The 16,229-nt window shown below is 45.2% G+C and overlaps 1 protein-coding gene across 1 annotated transcript in view; it reads left to right on the forward strand.

Moving 5' to 3' along the window:
• Positions 1-16,229, forward strand: part of peak1 (pseudopodium-enriched atypical kinase 1) — a 96,364-nt gene that overhangs the window by 70,067 nt on the left and 10,068 nt on the right. The window contains exons 4-5 of the mRNA XM_042707434.1: positions 3,185-6,633; positions 11,888-12,108. Of these exons, the coding sequence (XP_042563368.1) occupies positions 3,320-6,633; positions 11,888-12,108 (3,535 nt within the window). The 5' untranslated portion in view covers positions 3,185-3,319. The remainder of the gene's footprint in view (positions 1-3,184; positions 6,634-11,887; positions 12,109-16,229) is intronic.

Genomic DNA, 16,229 nt, shown 5'->3' on the forward strand with positions numbered 1-16,229 from the left:
GCAATTACCTACAGGCTATTCTCAAATCTAACAAAGCTGTGAGTGAAATGTAGGCCAGTGATTGTCAAGAGTCATGGTTTATAATGGTGATTTTTTTTTTTTTTCTGTTTTGATTCATTTGTTTTTAAATGTCTGAGTCACTCCTTATTGTTTACCCTTAGGGCCAGAAAAGCCATGTTAGTGGAATAAATCTTTCTCAGCTCGGGTCGCTGTGAATAACCCCTCCGCCTGGGTGTTCCTGCCTCATTGTGTCAGTCAGCTGCAGTACAAGGTGTTACCACGGCAATATGCCTGGTACAGGATCTGACCTCCATGGCCCTGTCAGTCACGCCTACCCTTGTGTTATTCACGTCACAAAGCGTACAATCACTCACCCCACCAAGTTGGGACAGTGGCTGGTTACCTCCCTTGCCCTGAAACATGGGCAGTTAAGAGTCGTGTTATTATTACCGAATGTCAGTAGCCTTGTGTAACCATGTATTACTTCTGGGTGATTTGCGCTCTGAACAAAAATATACATGATTTTCCTGGGTAGACTGATGAAAAGATAAAAACCTCCCTCTTCAGACAGGATATTATACAGAGGGCACTGATAGCTGTTATAGCCGACGAGACGCATGCAGAGAATGAATAACTAGTAAGTTCATATCTATGTAGTGTTGTGAGAGGCTTTTGATAAGAAATGATCAGCTAGTTTTTCCCCTACAAAAGTCATTCCACTCTGTGCATGCAAGCATTTTGTCCGTGCACAAGAGATGACAGAAAATGCGCAGCCGATGTGAGTCCCCTCTTGCACGAGCATTGTTCTCCTCATTGTGCTTCAACTGACAGAAGGCAAAGACAGGCTATTAACACGACTCTGCTCCCTGAAAGGCTGCTTGTCAGAGGTGCTTCACCAATCCCGTAGAGCCCAGGTACGCAATGGCTCCAGGCTTGTGACGGAGTGAGACAGCAGGCGACCGAGGGCTTTCTTATCCGGAGCCCAGGCAGGCTTCCAGTCCCTCTGTATTGATGGTAATTAGTTTTATACCATATATTGAAGATTCAGTCTTAGGTTTGATCAGTCAGGATTCAGGTTTATTCTTGAAGAATGGCGGCCGACCATTTGTGAGACAGAGACTTTCAGATCCATCCTCCCTCACAGAACTTCACCTCAGCATATCTGATTTGTTCCTTGGGGAACAGTCGGTTAAATACACTGACATTAAGGGGTGTCACCGTCTATTCAAATGGGCCATGCATGCAGGGTTCTTTGTCTCGACCTGGGGGGGAGGTGAGACCAATGTCGCACCTCACTTACCCAGGTCAGAGACAAAGAATATTCACCAAGCAAAGTCCACTCATGGCTAGTTAAATCCAAATAAAAGTAACAATTATGACTAGGTATAATATCATTGACTTATTGACTATGGCATATTCTTATGACCTATGCTGGTCCCTTCAGTATCCTCAGTGTTCTCAGGACTGAGTACCTGCAATGAGACGTCCACAAAGAGCTGGGCTCCAGAATGGGCCATGACGAGAGTGTTGTGTACGGTGCTTTTGTAAGAGGAGTTAACAGCTGTGGTTTGATCCTGAGCATACACGTCCCTAGCTTTATGCCTCTTAGTCAAACAACTTCAGAAATATGGTCTCCTGCTTATAATTGCATCTGTCATGACATGGAAGTGTCTCTTTCTAACTTTCCTAATTTGGGAGAAAGGCCTTTTCATCATCAAAAAGAAGAAAAAAAAAGTGCCTTGGGTCAAAACACTGTTTTGCATTCCACTGTGGCATTATAAGTGCAATTAAATAAAACCCTCATTATAATTGCAGTCCTTAGTAGCTTGCCATTTCAAATTCAAATTGTACATGCAAGTTTGCTCCCAGTTGTGCATAAAAGGTTTAGGCTGTGTGAGTGGGTGGACTGGTCACCTGAGGTGAGTCGGAAATGGACTGGAAACGTTCCACTTTTCCTTTTTTTTCCAGTAAACACAGGATCAAACCAGGCGATTTGAATGTGGCGGCTGACTGTTTCAGCCTTTTGAAGCTTCAGGAGAACTGTGCCTCGTCACTATCATCACGAATCAGGCAGCAGAGTTAGACTATTTGCTAAATGATAGCTTTCTCTGTATTGCTGTGTTTATAATAGTTGTATTTAAACACATATCACCAGCATATAATTGAAACCACAGGGAGATAGGGACAGCTGACTTCAGCAAGCTGACTGGAAGACAGAGTTTAGAAAAGACATCTTGTGGGATGTGGGTTCTTATACCATGAGGCAGTGGGAAGCGGGACCTGACGGTGCCAGGAAAGAGGATCATACTGTTCACTCGGTCATAAACAGGATGTGCTGTCAGAAGGGACATGCCTGAAATATCAACTGAGTAGTACCCATAATGCTATGTGCTAAGATGAGTCCATCGTTTTCTGACAGTTGGCATGCCAACTAATTGGTTCTTCAGCAGTAAAACTGGACCTAGTGTACTGTAGATTCTTATGTTGTCTTGCCTCATTTGCTACACGTGAGTTCTGTTCGGTCTACATCTCTGTTTTTAGATGTGTGAAGAGTTCATTATTCCTCTGATGAGATCTAATCATCAAACTTCAATTCTCATTTTCTCCTTATGTGTACACATTTAATAGTTAATGTGTTCAGTGTTCGGTGTTTTCTGTAGAGGCCTCAGCACTCACTGTTTCGTGTCCTACTGATTACTACCTGCAACTGAACTGAGTTGCAGTCCAAAAATAGAGCTGAGAATATCTGGCTGATCCTGTGTGTTTGTGACCCCCCCCGGCCCTCCACTCTCACCACATGCTCATGATGAGGCTGCCTTCTTCCACCCAGTGGAGAGCAGCCCCAGCCGTTCCACAATCAGCCCAGCTCAGTAACACAGCGCCACCCCATGGAAAGCAGCAGCTACTGCAGTGTTTTTGCAATGAAAGGATGCTTCAGTCACAAATAAATTATTATGGAGACTTCAGAGGTCATCAGACCTTTTTCTCTGTGACTTGAAAGATGTGTCGCATATTGTATTGGCAAAGATGTCTCAGAAGTAAAACAGCAGAGATTGTGTTTTGCTGATATATGTATGTCCTTTGTTAAACATTTAATACTGTGACCATTTAGTCAATGCTAAGCTTTGCAAAGAGATGAGTTAAAAGTTAATCTTTATGTTTTGCTTTGTTTTTGTTTTCTTAGGTCAAGAGTTCTCACGGCTTGGAGATTTGCCCTGTGTCTGCAGCAGTGTTCTAGAAGAGTCCATTCTCCCCCCTCTGGGCCCATGGAGGGCTTTCCAGTCCACTGAGCCTGTGGCGCCACACCAGGACAAGAACCATGTCCGCCTGCAACACCTTCACAGAGCACGTGTGGAAACCGGGTGAGTGCAAGAACTGCTTCAAACCCAAGAGTCTGCACCGCCTCAGTGAGGGTGCTCCCAGGAAGGGTCCCCCTGCACGAGCCCAGACTCAGCAGAGCCACCCTCCAACTGGAGGCAGGTCCAACGCCAACCTTGCCAGCAGCTCCCAGCAGAGCGGTAGTACAACACGCTCTGGTCAGTTCCGGCCACCTGTTGCCAAGAAACCCACAATTGCAGTGAAGCCCACCATGATGCTCCCCTGCTCCCCTACAGGCCTGGACCCGGAGGGAAACCAGCGATCTGCTGATGGCCCAGGGACTGGCAAAACCTCAGCGTTCACTGTGTGGAATCGTAATGGACTTAATCACCAAAGGCCTGGTGGACCAAACAACAATGAGGGGGAAAATGGCGGCGATGAAATTGAAGGCTATGGTCAGTGCAGCCCAAGAACTCCCATTGGCAATAACAACAACAATGGACTCACGGATATGCTTAAGGAGATTGCCGGCCTGGGTTCTGGGCCTAGCCCCAGTTCAAGAGACAACTTCCTAGACAGGATCAGCAGCTCATACCGGCGCTCTCTGGAGAGGGGACTGCCAGCTGCTGGGTGCCTGGCCATGGGCAGCACCAGTGGCCAAGCCAAACGGGTATCTCTCAGTGACAGTGCAGAGGTCATAAGCACTGAAGGCGGACGCTTTTGCTATCCTGAGTTCTCGAGCGAAGGGGAGGATGATGATGAGGATGAGGATGATGGTGATGATGAACACGAGAGCTGGGATGAAAGTGATGAGGAGCTCCTAGCCATGGAGATCCGAATGAAGGGTCAACCGCGATTCGCAAACTTTCGTGCTGCAACTTTGTCTCCAGTGCCCTTTGCTGCAGGAAAGAAATGGAACACTGTGCCACTCCGGAATCGCTCACTGCAGCGCATCTGTGCTGTGGACTATGATGACAGTTATGATGAAATCCTCAATGGTTATCCCTCTATGGACTCTAATGGTGGGCCTGGCCTCCTCCCATATGGACAAAATGACTTGCAAGGCAGTGGGTTCTTGTCAAACTCAGAATCCACCACCTCCCCAGAATCTTCTTCCTCTATGCCAGATGATTCACGCACCTCGTCCAGCACTAGCAGTGCCCCTTTTGGTGTTCGCAATGGCCTGCACTCACCAGCTCCTCGGGAGGCCCTAACTCGTGCAGGTCCAGCAGAAAGACAACCTCAGCACAGAGCCTTGAGTTCACCAAAAGCCAATGAAACCCACAAAGCTGTTCTTGCCATTCGACTGGAGGACCAAGAAGCAATCCAACGGGAAGGTGGTGCTCTTCCTCAGGCTCTCCCTGGCCAGCCCATTACAATTAGCTTTAGTCCCACTGAGGAACAAGCCAAACCTTACCGAGTGGTGAACCTTGAAAAGCCTCCCATTTGTAAGCCTTACACTGTGGTAGATGTATCCGCGTCTATGGCAAGCACAGAAAGCTATGCCCCAGAAAGCACTCCCAAACCCAAGGGACCATCAACTCCCTTGAGCCCACCACCTTACCCTGGCTCTCCAATTAGTTTGTCATTGTCAGCAGGTTCCCCAATGTCCCCAGCATCACCACTGTCTCCAGTGACACCTGACTCCCCAACAACCCCGGTTTCTCCGTCGACAGCAAACTCCTCTGCTCCTCTCAGCACTTCTCGCAAAAAGCCTGGAAATATCCGGTACCAGGAGGTGTGGACTTCCAGCACCAGCCCACGACAGAAGATCCCCAGGGTTGAGCTGGTCTCTGGTGGAACCCCTGGGCCCTCTGTACCCCCTAGACACTGCAACCACAAATCTGCACCCACCTCCCCCATTGCAGGCCTATCTTCATCCCGCACGGTGCCTGTGAAGTCCCCAAATCTGTCAGAGATCAAGTTCAACAGTTACAACAATGCAGGAATGCCCCCCTTCCCAATCATCATTCGTGATGAGCCTACTTACGCCCGCAGCTCAAAAAATGCTGTAAAGGTTCCCATTGTTATCAACCCCAGTGCTTATGACAACTTGGCTGTGTACAAAAGCTTCCTGGGTCTCAGCGGTGAGCTGCCTCAGCCCAAATCTGGTGCTGGAGGCAGGGTCACCAGTCACACCTATGAGGAAATTGGTTCATCTGAGAGTGTCCAGGCCTCCCCTGATGAGAAGACTCCCAGTAATAAATCAGCAGTAGACAAACTTACTGCAGAGGATGTAGTGGGTGGCTTCGGAACATCCCAAGACATGAACTGCAGAACCACTACTGACCTTAATATCACACCAGCTACCACTCCTGTATTCCCTGTTCCTCCCACTACTGCATCCTCTCCTCTGCCTGGTAGTCTGTCAGCCTGCAGCCCCATCTGTGCCACCCCGGGGCGTAGTCGAAAGCCCAGTGGGGAGGCTAGTAAAGACAGCAACACTGACACTATGTCCTCGTCCGGTACAGGGCACCGGGAGAAAGCTAGCACTGTGCTGTCCCAGCTAGTGGCCTCCATCCAGCCACCTCAGTCCCCTCCAGAGTCCCCGTCTGCTCAGAGCAAAGCTTGCAGTGCTGAGGAGCTCTATGCCCTCCCACCTGATGCCACTAGGGAGACGCTCAGCAGACCCAAGTCCCTTTTCTCCTCCACTGACGGATGTCTGTCCAAACCTAGAAAGGAGACTCCAGCCAAACAGTTGCCAAAGTCCCAGAGTGCATCTGCCACTGTGGCCCCCACTAGTCCGAAGGCAGAAGCGAACCCCCCCTTCCCTCCTCCTAGGTCCACCTCCTCTCCATACCATGCCACCAACCTTCTCCAGAGGCACTTCAGCAACTGGACTAAGCCTTCTGCAGGGTCCGCTCGGCCCAGTGACGGAGAGATAAGTCCAGGGGGTGGGGAGGGAAGACGTCCATCATCCGAGAGTGCCAAACCTAAGCGCTGGATATCCTTTAAGAGCTTCTTCCGCCGGCGGAAGGACGAAGATGAGCAGAAAGAGAAAATGGAGCGCGAGAAGGAGAAAGGCAAGCTGGTGGGCCTCGACGGAACTGTAATCACCATGCTACCTCCGCCTCCCACTCAACGCCATCACTGGTTTGCAGAAGCCAAGACAGATGACCCCAACCAGAAACCCACGATAATATTTACATATAAACCAGACAGCAGTTCCACCGGTGATGGGGAGGGCGAATTGCGTGTTGAAGAGTGCAGGGAGCCTGTGTTGTCTTCAGGAGAGGTCCCTGCCATAAGGCCCTTGTCCCCTGGACAGCCAGCACCAAAAAGCAGAGCAAGTCTCCTTATCAGCAAAGTTATGAGGTAATTAGTCTCTCTGAACTTTTTTCACAGGCTCTAAAATTCCATTGCTCTCTTTTTCATTCTTCTCTGATCCTCAATGCTCTCTGAGGTAACCTCTTAGGTACGTGTAATATACTGGCATTACTCTACCTTCATATTTGATTGAAGGAGGTCAATCCAAGATCAGGAAATTTTATGTGCTGTGCTTTTATTCTGTTCAATAACATACAGCAACCATTTCAATATTTGCCCCTAGCTTTATCTAATTAATTGTTAGTGCAGTCATCCATCATTTTCAGCTAATTAGATGTGCTCCAGCAGGAGTAATGTAGTTAATCAGGAAAATGTAACAACTCAGGTTTCTTAAGGACAGTGTGCAACTGATTAATTATCCAAATGTTATCTACACCTCAGTGAACTGCTAAAAAATGAACTATCATTACAAATGAATCACAAATGATTCCTCATTTTGAGAACTTCAAACAACGGAGTGGACTGAATACAGCTCTTTATAAAAAGCTAACAAGGATGTGCCTGCACCATCTACCAAACCTTCAAGCCTTAAGGCCCATCACTGAGATGAGATTTTTTTTTCTAGCAAGCGCTGCTCTGAAACTGAAGGCTTGTTGACTGCTCTTGCAAACTGTAAACAAGATGCAATCACAACGTCTGAAAAAAAAATAATAATAACATACTATTACAAATAATTACATAATAGGCAGTATTCTGTATTTAAATAACTTGATTTTCATGCATAAAAGGCTTTGGGCTCCCCAGACACAACTGACAGCAAGGAGCTGAGCTCTTTTTTTATGTCTACTTCATGCTTCTCCTATCAACTAGACTGGACCCTGTCAGAGCGGCCATACTTCAGTGAGCAGCCTGGCTAATCGCATGTCCCTGCCTGTCACTTAATAAGACCCATAAATCAAGATGGCGGATGTCAGCAAGGGTCACTGGTAATGATCAGCCCGCTGCCTTGTCACAGCCCTGCAAGGGTCTCAAGAGGTTGAGCTGACTGGCACTCACAGGACCTCATATTTGTCTGTGTCAAAATATCCTGTTGGTGATTACGGACACTGAAGCCTTGCTAGGGATGCTAGGTCTTATTTATGAGCTGAGAGGCAGAAGGAGCTCCAGACCGGCTGAACTGTGCCTTTGTGGGAGCTGTGCAAGTCCCTGTGCCTTGTAGTACCTGCTCCCTCTCATTAACACTGCCCTTCATTACCGTCAGGTGCTCTTGGCCTCTTAGTTCATTTCACCCCCGCTCAGCGTGCGTGGGTCATTACAGAATAGCAGAGAAATCACTCAAGGCCTCCTAAACACATTCAGTATATGAGTGGAATGCATGTCTTTTCTTGCTTTGCATTTCAAACATAGTTTGACTTTGGTTCATTTTATCGCGTTTTGGAGGAGGAGGAGGAGGAGGATACTGCTTCATGTGTGGTGTTAGATTATCAAAGATGCTCTGATGCCTGATACTCAGCCTTCTGATTGTTCTGCTTTCACGTGCTTATGAAGCAACTATGTGTTGGCCTTAGATCTGGTGTTTGTTTGATTCATAAGGCACACAAATACAGTATCGTGTTACAGACTGTTACAAGCGGTTGTCATTATTATTCCTCTGTTTAGTTATCCTTATGATCTGTATCATATGTAATGGTACAGTGACAACCTCATATGATACGGTGTATGTTCGGATACATCAGAGATGAGGGAGTATAAAATCAATGTCCCAGAAACATGAATGCAGAAGTACATGCTTTCACACAGTCTGAACTTCAGCTTGAAATTATATATAACTTGATCTTACTTTTTTTTTCCTATACTCTATTGTGAGTTTATTTATTCTCTCTTTAACTGTAAGTTTGGTGAGAGCGCAAGGCTATGATTCACACGGCGTCAGCCCAGTCAAATTGTTTCACTCAACCAAATCATAAATTACAAAACCAGCAAGTCATGCCAACAGGATCTTTGGTCTGTTGACATGCTTTAATGTGACCTGCATTTGTAGATGGATAGACAGCCTTGCAATCTCCCCCACCTACAGAAGCCACTTCCTGTGGTGTTGCAAGCACTTCCTGTGTGCTCTGCGGTAAAGGAGTGCTATAGTCTGCTCACCATACAACCTTTGATCCCGAATGCAGTGACAAAATCATACTCATTAAATGAATAGTGTTTGGAAAGCCCCAAATGTCCTGCCCCCTTTACTTTCAGTTGCCAGAGGCGTTTGGTTCATCGTCCGACTCTCATTTCCAGTAGCCCAGCAGAAACCGTGCCATGGGCAAACCGTTAGCCAGGGGTTGACAGGAAGGTTTCGTGTTTTCATTGGTGGAGAAGGGGTTAATCCGCTTTTAGCTTGTGACTGAGCCAAGTGATTGGTTATGGGCGTGCTCCGTGTCAACCCACGCCGCCTGCACCTCAGACAGGTGAATGCTGGAGAGTGAAAAAAGGGACTCGTAGAGAGCCAGTCAAACACAAAAGGGAAAGCTCCCACTCATTGAGGCAGCCAGGGATTCCTCACCCTCCAAGAATGCGCCTGCTGTAAGTCTGCGTCTCGCAACCTGCTACTCCAAAGATTGCTCACATGGGGAACTGTGTAAGCCAGTACAAAGGGTAAGCTCTGCATTACACCTTTCAACTGTCCTGTTTTGTTGACTTAGCAAGGAGTGCCTCTCTCTCTCTGTGTGTGTGTGTGTGTGTGTGTGTGTGTGTGTGTGCGCGCGCGCACACATGTGTGCTGTATTGTTTGTGGACACATACGTTGAGGTATGCACACAGCGCAGTTACGCAGTGCAAGAAGTACAAGGCACGTTCAGACTGCTTGAACAAGTCCTAACATCGAATGCTCTCGTGTGGTGCTCACAGTGGGCTCTGAGGTATTTGTTGGGGAGGTGTTCGGAGCTTACAGGGCTTTCAGTTACATGTTGGTTTTTCATCCACTTTCGTCTGGAGTTTTCATCTTTTGAAGTTGTGCAGTTGAGATCATTGGTTTAATATGCACCAGTGTGATCGTAGCAAGAACTTGAATTTCGGAGTTTTGTTTGTTTTCTCTGCATGGAAACAGAGGCAGATAGATCAAATAGATGGAATGCCCCCCATATTTTCCAACTTCCTAAAGCTTCCTGCGAGTCCAACAGGTTTTAAGTTTATATGTTACAAATCACCAGTGGAACCATCTTAACAATGCAGTCTGTTGGTCTGATGGAGTACTATAATTAGAAAGTCATGAGGTATGTGGAGATGTTGTGTGTTTTTTCTCTGTGTGGCTGTTTATGTGAACATTTATGATAACCGTAAAGGCCACGATAAGTTTTGGCTAACATTTTTTTATGTAGCTGCTGATGTTGAGTCCCCCCCCCCCCCACTATGGTATTATGCTTAACATGATATCTCACTCTCTTCCTCTCTGTGGCTCTCGTCTTTCTCACTAGCTGAGGGTGTTTCATTCTTCAAAAACCCACTTCCTCGCTCTCACTCCCTGCCAAGGTCTAGACACCGAGCATGTTGTCTGCTGTGGGCCATTGTAATGTATTTGTGTCAAACAGAAGTAGATGACCCTTCATAAATCAAATGTAACTGGTTTCTTTGTCAGGACAAGTGTCCAACGGGCTTTCAGAAAACACCTTTCTTTGCTGCAGTAGTTTAGACATGACATGATTGATTTTCATTTTGAACACTTGGAGCTAACTGCGTGTGAAACTGTTGAATACAGATATACAGGTAGATAGGTAGGTAAACTGTTGTAAGGATAAATCTTCTAATTCATTTTAATTCATTCTTTTCTAAGTCATTTTGTCATATCCTGACTAGCCATCGTCTGAGCAGTTATCCAATTAATATTCAGTGTCAAAACTCTGCTGTTGAGAGAAGAATTAGTCAACCCATGTTAGGTGGCCTTATTTATATCCCAGAGGCCATTCTCTCACTCCAGCACTTGTAAATATACTAAACATTCTCTCTCAAGCATTTGTGCTGGTCAGGTTGAGTAAGAATGCGGCCAAACCAGGCCGTCTTCTCCCACTATATATCATTTTGGGTCATGTGAAAAGGCTGACCTGTTGACCTGTTCATAGCCTTTAAACAAGGAACATTTGCTTCTACCATGTCATACCTGTATACCTCAGCCATTTAAGTCATCATAATTGCAGGGGATTATGTCCCCCTCTGGCGATTGGTGATTGATGGATTGATAGTTTGGACGGGTGGAATTCTCTAGCTGCAGTTGTGCAGTAATGGGATTCTCTCGTAGAAGTGTCTGTCTGTGTTCTCTATGCATTATTTAATCCCTCCATAAATACTAGTCGCAGGACATAGGCAGTGAGAACCCTTTTTGATTCATGTGTAAATCATTGAGTGAACCAGTGGGTTTGCATTATGAACCAAGCGCGGCAGTCTATCTGAAGACATCACAGAGCTTCAGGTCCAGGTGTCAGTCATTATCCATCAGTCAAGGACAGAGACCATTTCGTATGCCGCCTCAGAGCTGCGGCAGAACAGTGGGGGAATCTCCTGTTATGCTTTGATGAAATACTCGGCTAATGCAAAGGTGATATGAATTTGTTGTCTCGGATGTCTGTTTGGAGTATTTTTTCCTTCATTTCTGGCACATTTGTTCTGTAAAATGAATGAAATAAATGACACACAAATGGTTCGAAATTTGGTTTTCATCCAGTATACCCAGGTTTTCACACACACACACACACACACACACACACACACACACACACACACGCACACACACTGACACACTTTCCAACAGGCGTGTGATGAAACAGGTGCTAATAGCACTTTGGTGTCTGGCACATCTTCACAACGCTCACTTCATAGCCAGCAGAGTAAGACGCGTTAATTCCTCCTCACACTCATAATCAGCTCGCTTCCCTTTGATTCTCTGTATCTGCTCAACCAGTCTAAACCTCTGGATCACTCACCATGAGACAACTTATGAGTACTTACAATAACTTACAATAAATGTACTCTTGTGCCTGCTAAATATAGGCAGTAAAATGACGTACTGCTTTGCTGAAATCTTCTTTTAAATAGTGTTTTTAGTGTTTTGAGGATGCAAAAGTATATGTGGTTATTATACTGGTCTTATTTTGCTGTTTTATAGAGTGGGCCCAGAAAGTGCTACTTGGAGCCAATATAGTCCCGAGGTTGTCTCACAGATGATGGCCTATGTTGCCAGGTGTTGATTGTCTTTACTCATCTCCCTTCTCTCTCTCTCTCTCTCTCTCTCTCTCTCTCTCTCTCCCCCCACTCCTCCTTACAGCCAAGCGCAGATGGAGTCAGCCGAGAGCGAGATGCCCACTGCTGCCTCCCTGCCGGCCAAGCTGGAGTTGTCATCCGTGGCAGAGGCTGGAGCCTCGGGTGCCAGGCCCATCCCTACATCAGCCAGCGAGGGCAGTGCCAGCCTAGGGGAGCAGGAAGAGGAGGGCAGCCACTCGTACTCACCAGCTTCCAGCTCCTGTAGCGCCACCTACAGCAACCTAGGTAACACCACACGCTGGGGAACGCTTGGGACGCTTGGCTCAGTTTGGCACAATAGCCTGGCAGGATCTCCAAATAACAGGAAGCATTTAGTCACAAAGGGAAACGACGGAGGAGAGAACTAAGGGCTTGCTGTTTTGTTTTTGTCTGGCCGAGTTTCTTAGATTGGTTTATTCCCCGGTGTCTGTAGAGGAAGTGGCATGATGTGGATCAGTAACTTTTGTTCTCATCATGACAGTGGTGTGGCAAGTAAGACTCCAGTGAATTCTCATCAAAACTTGAGTGTTCCTGTTCATCCTGTAGAAGCTGTCACGGGTGGGTTACTATTCGCCTGGTATAACCAGACCCAAACTCACTTTGTGAATAGGGTCTGGCCACATTCCATTGGGGATTGTTTCCAGTCGTTCCATTCCTAATAGGTGTAGACTTTAGGTAGATTTTGAAACCATTGGAGCCTTTAAGCTCTTTAAGCCTGCAAGCTGATATATTTAATTCACTTCCATTCAATTTTATTTATATAGTGCCAAATCAATCATATCGTCCTAAGGCGCTTTGCAAAGCCCAGAGCCTGAATCCCCCTGGAGCAAACACAGTGGCGACAGGGGCAAGGAAAAACTCCCTGTTAACAGAAAGAAACCTTCAGCAGAACCTTGACATAATGTGCTTGGAGCCGACCGGGTAGAAAGGGCAGAAGGGGAGGGGTGTTACACCCTTAAAACCACCAAATGTATTATTAATGATTTATTAATATAAACTAGTGCTGTCAGTTTAACGCGTTATTAATGCCGTTAACGCAAACCCATTTTAACGCCGTTCATTTTTTTTTATCGCGAGATTAACGCGATTTATTTATTTTTTTAATTATTTTTTTTTAAGATTTACATTCTTTTTGGCCCTGCAAACTGTGTAGTAAGCTAACGTTACGGTTTGAGTGAATGGTGAGCGCGATACGGCGAAATGGATGATAAAAAGCTTCTGAATGGAAAGTTTACTTTTAAAAGTTGTGTTGTGCAAAAGAAGCGAGCTTCACTGTTGTCTGAAAATGTCAACAGGCAGCTGGCTGAAAGCAAAGAAGTAGTAGGCTTACCTTTTATTGGTAACCTAACTGTTACGGTTCATTGTTTCTGAAATAAGACTGACTGCTATGTTCCCAGCAAACTTGAAAAAAAGAAAATATTAAGCCATGGTTTAACTGCACTATAGGCTGAGTCCTTGTTTACCTGAAATGTGCACTTTATAATTGTATTTTGTACCGCTCTGTTTGGCAATGTTGGTTTTCAATAAAATAAAACATTTGCATAAAGCAAGCCAATCCACTTTTCCATGTTGATAAGGGCATTAAAATAAAAATAAAAAGATGGAAAAAATAAATAAACGAAGGGACATTTAGAATAGATAAAAATGTGCGATTAATCGCGATTCATTTTGAGTGAACTATGACATACAGTAAATGCGATTAATCGCGATTAAATATTTGAATTGTTTGACAGCACTAATATAAACATATACACAACAACCCAAGACACAATATAAAGACACAACAGCAACACAAGACCTCAAGCTGAGAGGCAGCAAGACCAGCAGTCCCCAAGCTAGAAGCCTCTCCTTCTGCAGCAGGAACCTGGAGATTTGAACTGTTGTTTAATCAACTGACCAGGTAACTGGTGACCAGGTAACATCAACTGACCTCATTCTGCAATCAGGTGTAACACAACCTAGGCAGAGTTATAGGGAGGGAAGGAAGTACAAAGCAAACACAGGACACACACATGTGGTCGTAACACCCCCATCCTTAAAACAATGAATATATAGTGAGTACAGCAACTGAATATATAGTGAGTCATATACAATAAGACCAAGGAGTTCATTGTGACTGTGTGACACTGTTTATTCAGTGCAGCACATACTGATAAGTTACAGTAAGATATGGATGCAATTTCTCAAGGCTCAATGCTGAGAAACAGCCTAATGCATAGATTAAAATCTATAAATAAAAAAACCTAGACCAAAGTAGACCAAACCTGTCAGAGACAACAAAAAAAACATGTTTCTCCCACAACACAGAGACTCAACCACAAGGCAACATGCCCAATTTGAATGTTGAGAGCCTTACAAGGCCACTCTAAAACTGCTTCTTACAAAAAAGGTTTTTTACTTAAGTCAGAGGGGAATCACAAAGCTTCCAAAAAAGGTGTTTACTTAAGTCAGAGGGGAATCACAAAGCTTCCTGTTCAAGGTCTTAGTTCACACAAAATGGCTACCACCATGAGGTGAACAAACCACAAACCAAAAGGGTCACAACAAGTAGACCAACTACAAAGCTGCTGCCATAGCAACAGCAACACAAAGACCCAGGAAAAATGAACTGCCACTAATACAACACAAAATGGACACCATGTGGTCTTCAGCCACATGGCCAAGTTACTGTGATGAATGAAAGGTGGAGTGGGAGACAGCACCCACTACACCGACATTCATCTCTGAGTGACCACATCACACAAACAAATAGGGCACAACTGATTAGCTACAATTTAAACAAACAAGTGGCCCGACCCAAAAGTGGACTGCAACAACCATAACACAAAAATGGGTCACACTGTAGGCATGCACTACACACAAATGTGGCCTACTTAACCTAAGCAGCAACCAACAAGTGACCCAACAAATGTAGAGTGCCGTATCCACAGCACAAAAGGTCCCACACCACAAATGACTGCTCTCAATACTATTTCATCACAGCTCCACAAGCCAAAATGACCAAATAACAAGTAGCCACAAAGATCAACCCGTTGCTGTGCATAGACTGCCCGATGGCTACCTAATTAGGATGCTCTCAAAACAAACCCCATGTCACTGAAGTAACTACCCAGTCAAAAGCACAACTAAACAAGCAACAACCGCTAATGATCTAACAAAGAGATGACCACTACTCCATACAACGGCTTTAAGATACACACAAAAGCTTACAGACATCCACCTCATGGACGTTCAATCCTGGACTCAAGCCCTCAATTGTTACGCCCCACACTTTGGCGGCACTATGGGGCGAGCAACACGACAAGAAAAATCATAATGTCGTTCTGCCTGGCTTACATCTGGTGCCGTAGAGAAACCAGTATGCCACTGTACTATGGGATTGAACCTGTTGAGCTCATGTCATTACTCTATATCATTTACATACTTGTAAATTCATTGAAAATGAATGAATACAATTGTATTCAGTGTCCATGGGAAGCAGGTCATATTGTCCATGCTAAGGTAACTAAAGACTTGGAAGTCTAATTGAACTATGCCAGTAATATCATCTCAGACCCCAGATCCACAGGTACCCGTTTCAGACTGAATGAAGTGCAGCCACTGGCAAACAGAATTGTTCGGGTCAACAGAACTGTTAGGTTTGCAAGTGATCTTCAGATTACATTTATACTTTGCAATTACAATATGTGTCCCATCCCTGCTTGTTTTGTGATTGAGTGTGTAGGTCCCTGGTTTTTTAGGACAGATTTGTCTGCCTCTAACCTAGTTATGTGATGTTCCATAACTGACATATTTAGGGAGAGGGTTGGCATGGCCCGCTCTCACCATAGCTCTCTAATGACGTCCCAAGTTTCCAGATCATAGTGAAACTCAGAATACTCTTTACAATGAAATGGAAATCAGGAGCTGTAAATCCTTAATCTTTAATCTTTAACTTTAGTGTGCTAGTTATCGACCAGCGACCTCTTTAGGCAGGTTCCCCCTCCCAAGACCGTTAGACAGATAATTGTGGTGAAGAATGATAAGCAAGGAAGTGAATTCATTAACTTGGAAAGTTGAGATATATTATTTCAGGGAAAAGTGTATCTTTCTTGCATGCAGCATTTCTCATGCAGTTAGCGTCTGCTTAGTGATGCCTTTTTATCTAACAGGGGAAAAAAAGATGTCCCTTTCCTCGCTTAAGTGTGTAAGGATTTATCACGCTCACCGCCTCTGGACTCAGCACTTTGAAAGGTTAAACTTAAAGAGATTTCATCCTAAAATATATTTCCCAACACAAGACATATATCCTCTACACATACATGCAGTTATTCTTTTTATTGTTTGTTTACTTTGCCCTTTCCCCTTATTCCCCTTATACCGTATGC

The sequence above is a fragment of the Clupea harengus genome, chromosome 3, assembly GCF_900700415.2.
Source record: "Clupea harengus chromosome 3, Ch_v2.0.2, whole genome shotgun sequence".
NCBI classification, from domain to species: Eukaryota; Metazoa; Chordata; class Actinopteri; order Clupeiformes; family Clupeidae; genus Clupea; species Clupea harengus.